At 35.9% G+C, this 7,040-nt stretch overlaps 1 protein-coding gene across 1 annotated transcript in view; it reads left to right on the plus strand.

Annotated features, from left to right (window-relative positions):
* The window catches only part of LOC126474707 (agrin-like), a 273,963-nt gene extending 268,919 nt beyond the window's left edge, over positions 1-5,044 (plus strand). Inside the window, exon 26 of the mRNA XM_050102185.1 lies at positions 4,212-5,044. Within this exon, the coding sequence (XP_049958142.1) occupies positions 4,212-4,369 (158 nt within the window). The 3' untranslated portion in view covers positions 4,370-5,044. The remainder of the gene's footprint in view (positions 1-4,211) is intronic.
* The last annotated feature ends 1,996 nt before the right edge of the window (positions 5,045-7,040 follow it).

Below are 7,040 nucleotides of genomic sequence, written 5' to 3' on the forward strand. Positions count from 1 at the left end.
TAAGCAATATTTACTTTTTATTTATTTAGTCCTTCTAATCCTACCTGTATGGAATATATACAAGGATATTGGACATGGTTAAGTCTTAACATAAAATACAATTTGTATTGCATTCCTAAGGACTAGATATTTACTTAATTTAGCAAAGAATCATATATACAACAAACATTAGAGACAACGTGGAAAGTAGAATATTCATAATGCTTATTTATTTTTGTTGTTTGGTTTCTAGGTCCTCTGTCAGACTGTAAAAGCAATGATCAATTAAATATGCCTTTAGCTCAGCCTTAAAACTACTGAATTTACTTATTGATTTAATATGGTTAGGCAGATTACTGTAAATTTTTATCCTAATATGTAGAGTGCCTTTTTGGCACAATGATGTTCTCACCTGTTTCATATGAAGATCAGATTTTTGTCTTGTATTGTATGCATGTATAGCTTCATTTTTTTAATAAGATATCTGGGTGTCTATCAATATATTGTTTTATGAAAACTGATATTTCATAGATAAAAATGCAAGGAAGAGGAAGAATTGAACTTTTTTTTTTTAAATTATGGATCTGCATGATTTCCTATTGTTTACCTCTTCAATAATTCTTAATATTCTCTTTTGCATCCTGAAAAGTTTAATATGTGTTATTGCATTGCCCCAGAAGATTATACCATTTTTAATTACAGAATGCACATAGGAGTAGTATACACATAACATGCTGGCTTTGCCGCAACAACTTTTTAAGATCCTTATCACGTAGCAGGCATAGATTTCATTAAGAAATTCAAATATTGTACTCTCAGTTGAATAGCCTTTCCTGAAACCATGCTGTGTGTGAGAGAGAGAATTTTATGTTTATTTAGGAAATCAGACAATCTCTTAAAAATTTTTTGAAAATACAGGCAGTAGGGACTAAAAGATCTTTAGGATTTCCGTTTTTGAGCAGTGGTTTCAGTTTTGCTGTTTTAAGCATGAAGGGAAGGTTCCTGGTGCCAGTGAGCTTTTGCACAAGTGTGTCAAGGGTTCAGCTAAGACAAGACAGCATTTTTTAATAATCGCATCTGTTATTCCATCAATTCCTTATGAGTACCCTGTTTTCGAGGTTTTTATAACTGATAAAATTTCTTCTGTATTTTTAGGTGAAAGGAACAATGATTTAGACATATTTCTTATGCTATTGTATGATGGATATGCTATTTTGTTGTGTTCTTCAAGTCCACTCACCAACTGTTCACTTACGTTTGCTAAATATTTGTTGAAAGTCTCTGCAAGAAATCGTTTGTCCTTCACAACATAAGTTTATATTTTTATCCTGTTTGGTTTCACTTGCTGTTTGATTTTTTACAACTTCCCATACAGCTTTAGCATTTTTTTAAATTTTCAATGTATTTATCATCAGTCATTGTTTTACCTTTCCTTACTACATTTTTGAGGATCCTCTTGTAACTCTTCAGGTATAAATGAAATTAATGAGACATGTTCTGTGTCTTTACTATACTGTGTAATCTTCTCTTCTTTGCATAAGAGATTCTAATACCTGTTGTAATCCATTTGTTCTTGTTGAAGTTAAGTTGACATTTTTGTTATTTTAATGGAAATGCAGCTTCAAAGTATGACATGAAGATTTCCATGAATTTTTCAAACTTTTTATTGGTATTTTCACAAGTATACACTTCATACCAGGTTTCTTCACTTAGTCTCTGTATAAAAACCTTTGTTTGTTACTGAATTTTCTTGTTTCTTTTACAAGTTCCTCTTTCTCATTTGTTTTGCTTGGGGTATGTAAAACAATAAACTGTGCATAGTGGTCACTGGAGCCAGTACTGAGCTTTCCAGCACAGAATTTGTGATTTACATTTGTGTTTATTAATATCTGCTCAATTGTTGAGTTTATTGTTGATGTAACTCTTGTAGGAGAATCTATGGTGGCTTTTATGTTATATGTTCCCAGTAGGGCCATTACAGTTTGCTGGTCTTTTGAGTTTTCTTGAAAATCAATATTAAAATCTCCCCATATGATCATTGTTTTGTTGAGGTTTTTTATGGTGTTTAAAGATGCTTCTAGTTGATGACAGGAATCATTTAAGTACCCATCAGGGCTTCTGTATACACAGATGATTATTAATTTTAATGCGGAGAGCTCAAATGCAGATACTTCAAAGACTTTCTCTTCAGCTAACAGTTCATTAGGTTTTATGTTACAATAATCAATACCAATTTTAACAAATACACATGACCCTCCATGACTAGATGTAGTTCTAGAGAATGATTATGAAAGAGTGAAGTCTGCAAGTTTTGTGACTGGCATTGCATCTTTAGGCAGCCAGTGTTCAGTTATACACATTACAGAAGCATTTTTTAACTCATCAGTAAATAAAATTTCAAGTTCACTTACTTTTGTTTTGCAATGATTGGACATTTTGATGAATCCGCATGAAATTAAAAGATTGTTTAGACTTTGGCATATTTAATTGATCATTTACCTTTATCTTGTCAGTAAAAAATCGTTCAGGTGTGACGGAGGTACTACTTTTCTTTTCCCTAAATCACTTATTCTTCTAATATCATCTGCTGCAGAATTTTCTTCTGTGTCTAGCTCCCCTGTTAGTTGTTCAGCTGTTCTGGTTGTTGATCCTGCTGCTGATGTCACTGTTGATGATTTTGCTGCTGGTTTAGAACTGGGTCTGCAATTGGTGGAGCTGTTACTGCAGTCATTGTTGTTGCTGTGACTGAATATTGAAGGCACCTTGTTTTTTCTTTCGTTATCGTTGATGTTGGTGACTGGCGTCTTGCTGGCATTGTTTCCTTTCTTTTGGATAATGGGGGGGGGGGGGGGGGGGGGGAGTCTAGGATGATTTTGCTTTTGAGTGTTTGATGCCTCTTGTTGATAATTTCTTAATTTTTTTGACAAGCAGTTTTTCCCCATGTTGTTAATGGAATCCATGTAATGTGTGGAATCTGTGCCCAATATTGTTAACATTTACAAGTTTACATTTCTGAAATGTTTGCAAAGAAATGAAATTTGGTGGTTGCCATTAATTATTTCTTTATTTATGCATGACCAAAATGGTAAGTCATGCCAATGTGGGATGTTCAGCACTAAAACATTTGTGTGTGTCAACTGTCCTAAGCACTTTTTTACTTTTTGTTGTAAGTTTCGTTTTTGTACATGGCATTTGACCCACCAAATAGCACAACAAAGTCTTCAGAGGATAAGTCAGCAAAGTCTGTGGATTGTACATACTTGAAAACTTCTGACATAGAAGCACCAGGCTTTATGTAAGAGATTGTTTGTACACTGGATTGACCATTCAGAAGGCAAGCAAATCCATGACCATGACTGTCTGCCATAACAACTACTTTTTTTTTGTTCAGGTTTCTTTGCATGTTTAGAAGGGCCGCCAGCTTTATAGCAAAAACATTTAGTATCAGTGTTGAACAAACACTTGATATTTAAGTCACACAAGTGTTCAGGTCTAGCAGACTCTTTCTCTTTCGTAATAGTAATCGAGTTGTTAAGCATTATTTCGGATGTATCACTCTGCATATTTGTAGTTTCATATTCAGCTCGCAAATGAGTTTTATCATGTGCACAGTGTTTCTTATCTTGCGTGTTGATTGCACACTGAATCTGCTTGTGAACACGATATTAAGTTCATTTAATAAGCTTCATTGAGAATGTGGTATTTTGTGACTGGTAGCAGTAATTAAAAAAAAAAAATTACTTTGTTTTTCACTTTGCCTGGAATTTCAAAGTTACCGTGAGGCAAGTTTGCTGTCAGTTCACACTTTTCAGATGTAAGTTTTTTTAGTTTGCTCATCAGCATATTAATGGTTAGTTGCAGCCTACTTACACGATCATTTAACTTTCTGATTTCATCACTACAATTCATGCACACACTGTTTTTATTGGTATAATTTTCACTTTTTTCGCATGAACACTACGTATAGCAATACTAGCCGCCATCTTTAAGTAAACATAGTAACTCACAGTCTACAAAATTATCAACTATATGTTTCTATCCATTTCATTGCATATGATAACTAAAATAAAACTGTGGCATTTCATGCAAAATTACTAGTTCTTTGCAATAATTTGTATTAGAAAGTTTATCTGGGGCAGCATCAATCAAAACATATTTGTTTGCTATAGATAAATACTATTTTTATTTGAAACATATTTAAGATTGTGTATCATTTATCCTTCTGTCCTCAGGTGGTGCCGCTGTCCTTCCAGCTGGTCTTCCTGCTCCTTTCTATGTTGGCTTCAGAGGGTGCATTGATAGCATTAAAGTGTCCCAAGAACAGATTGAACTGCAGCACCTTCATAATAATACTGAAGAAATAGAGTTTTGTGATGAAAATGATGTATGACTGTGTGGCAGTTATAGCATGCATTATGCCTCTGAAGCACACAGTTCCCAAACAGTTGTCATTTTACTGCTGTTGTCCAAAAGCACATGACTTTCATGAGGCACTCAGAGATGATCTTGTCTTATTCTATATCATGATGCTCAGCTCACTTGCCTTCAGAATGTAATGTCTGATATTCAGACAACAAACAAACAACTCTCTTTTTGTCACTAAAAGAAGAAATCTTAAATAGTTGTTTCCTAGAAAGAAATTAATGTCAATGGACTGTAACTGCATCTCATTATGCTGTTGTTTGGTGTGCACCATTGGAGGCACTTCAAAAGCAGAGCCTTCTGACAGACATTTCAAAGAGTTAATCTTTTCAATTAAGCCACAGCAGTAACAAAATTTATGGACATTGTTGTTAGTATTACACCTGAAATAATGTGTAATTATATGCATATGGCAGTATCAATAGATACCATAGATGTTTGTTTTTGATGCTACATACTGCCACAAACTATTATACAAGACTCTCGCATGAAATGATGCAGCATACTGGACATATCTGATTACACATTTTGCACCACAGATTGAGTAAGACCACAAAGTTGTGCATTAATCACTCAGATTTTATAAACTCCACAGATGTACAAAGTAAAAACAATTCTTAATAAAACGGTTCAATGGTTTTGATATATTTGTAGTTTACTGGACTATTTCCCTTTAAGTATCATGTTCCTACACATCCTAACTGGGAGAGTTGATATTGTGATTAAAACACTGGACCTACACTTTGAATGAGTGGGTTCAAACATCATCTTGGTACATCACCTAGAAAAAATAACAATGAAAACTCCAGGTTATAGTATCAATAATATTAGGAAAAGGATAGATTGTTATTCATCATAAATGCAACATATTGAATTGCAGACAGGCACAACAAAAAGACTGTTACAAGTTTAGGTTTTAGCCAAAGCCTTCTTCAGAAAAGCAAGCAGACCTCATGTGCACATGACCAGCAACTTGAACCAGAATGGGGCTGTCACACAGAGCAGCAATCTGGAGTGGGGCAGGGAAGTGAGAGGGATAGCAGGGTACAGGTGAGGAGAGAGAAGAATACCATATGCACTAGATGGAGGCATGGGGGGACAGGGGGGGGGGGGGGACCCTCACTGTCAGTCCCAGTGTCAGGAGGTTGAAGCTATGGGTGGGTGGGGGGTAGGGGAAGCAGGAAAGGAGAGGAGAGGAGCAGGGACAGGGAAAGATGTGTGCAACTGGCAAAGTGTGGCACACAATGAGAGTGAGAGAGCATGAACAGGAGGGATGTGATATGACAGAAGGGAAGGGAACTGATGGGTGGAGGGTGTGAGGACAGTAGGTTACTGTAGGTTGAGGCCGTGATAATTTTAGGAGCAGGGAATGTGTTGTAAGGATAACTACTGTCTGTGCAGTTCAGTTAAGCGGATAGTGAAGGGGAGGACCTGCTTGTGCAGCAGCCATTGAAATCAAATGTGTTATGTTTAGTTGCATGTTGTGCCACAAGATAGTCTACCATGCTCTTTGCCACAGTTTGGTGGTGGCCGTTCATCCTGATGGACAGCTGGCTGGTGGTAGTCATACCAAAAGAAAAAGCTGTGCAATAACTGCAGCAGAGTTGGTATATGCCCTGGCTACTCTCAGAAGTGGCCCAGTGCCTCAGGGGGTAGGATAAGCCTTTGACAGTACTGGAATAGGAAGTGCCGAGTGTATGGTTTGGGCAGGTCTTCCACCTCTGACTTCACCTAGTAAAGAGTAATGTGGAAACGAAGCTCTCATGTTAAGCTTCCATATTCCAGCAAATAAGAATTCCATAGCACAAACAAGCAGTGCACTTTAAAAAAACTCAGTCAGTATTCACTGCAGAATTTCTTGGCATTTGACTCCTGGATGATTTCTGATGAAATGCACAATGAAAATGTCTTGAAGCAGCTAAGCACAGTATGTTACATAAAGAGATTTCTTGAAAATTACTGACACAAACACTACCTGAGAAGAATTTATTTGCTTTTTTCATCAATGAATATTAAGAATTACAAGCAGTACAAAATGGAACATCCTGCAAATCACTATACGGTGAAACAGGAATACTGCCCTTACCATCTACACCAAGTTATAAATTATAGTCCTTCAACAAATTTTTCTGTTTGTATGTTAAGACTAATATCAGGTACTACTGTAGGGATTTTGATACAGTTTTCTGTAATAAAGGGTGTCTCAAACTCTTTGGGCCGAACTGAATCAGGTGTAGAAAGTTGCAAAAAAGAATCATTTGCAACATGTGTTCTGCACAGCCGAGGGCATCACGTCAACCATTGTTTAAAGACCTAAAAATATTAATTGTCCCCTCTTTATACATCTTTGAGGTGGTTCTTTTCCTATACAGCAGATCTGATCTATTAAAAAAAATCATTTTGAACACTCATGCAACACAAGGTGTAAAGAAAACTTTATGCTTATCTCACATCACTTAAAACTGCGTGCTCAGACTCCTCAGTTTATAGCCATGAAAATTCACAACACAATAAAAGGGTATAACATAATGAGTATGAAGATAAATATTTTAAAAAGCAAGTTACATGATTTTCTAATTGAACAATGCTACTACTCTGTGGAAGATTTCATGAAGGATGAAGTGATATTTTGAGCTTGA

The sequence above is a fragment of the Schistocerca serialis genome, chromosome 4, assembly GCF_023864345.2.
Source record: "Schistocerca serialis cubense isolate TAMUIC-IGC-003099 chromosome 4, iqSchSeri2.2, whole genome shotgun sequence".
In the NCBI taxonomy this organism is placed as follows: Eukaryota; Metazoa; Arthropoda; class Insecta; order Orthoptera; family Acrididae; genus Schistocerca; species Schistocerca serialis.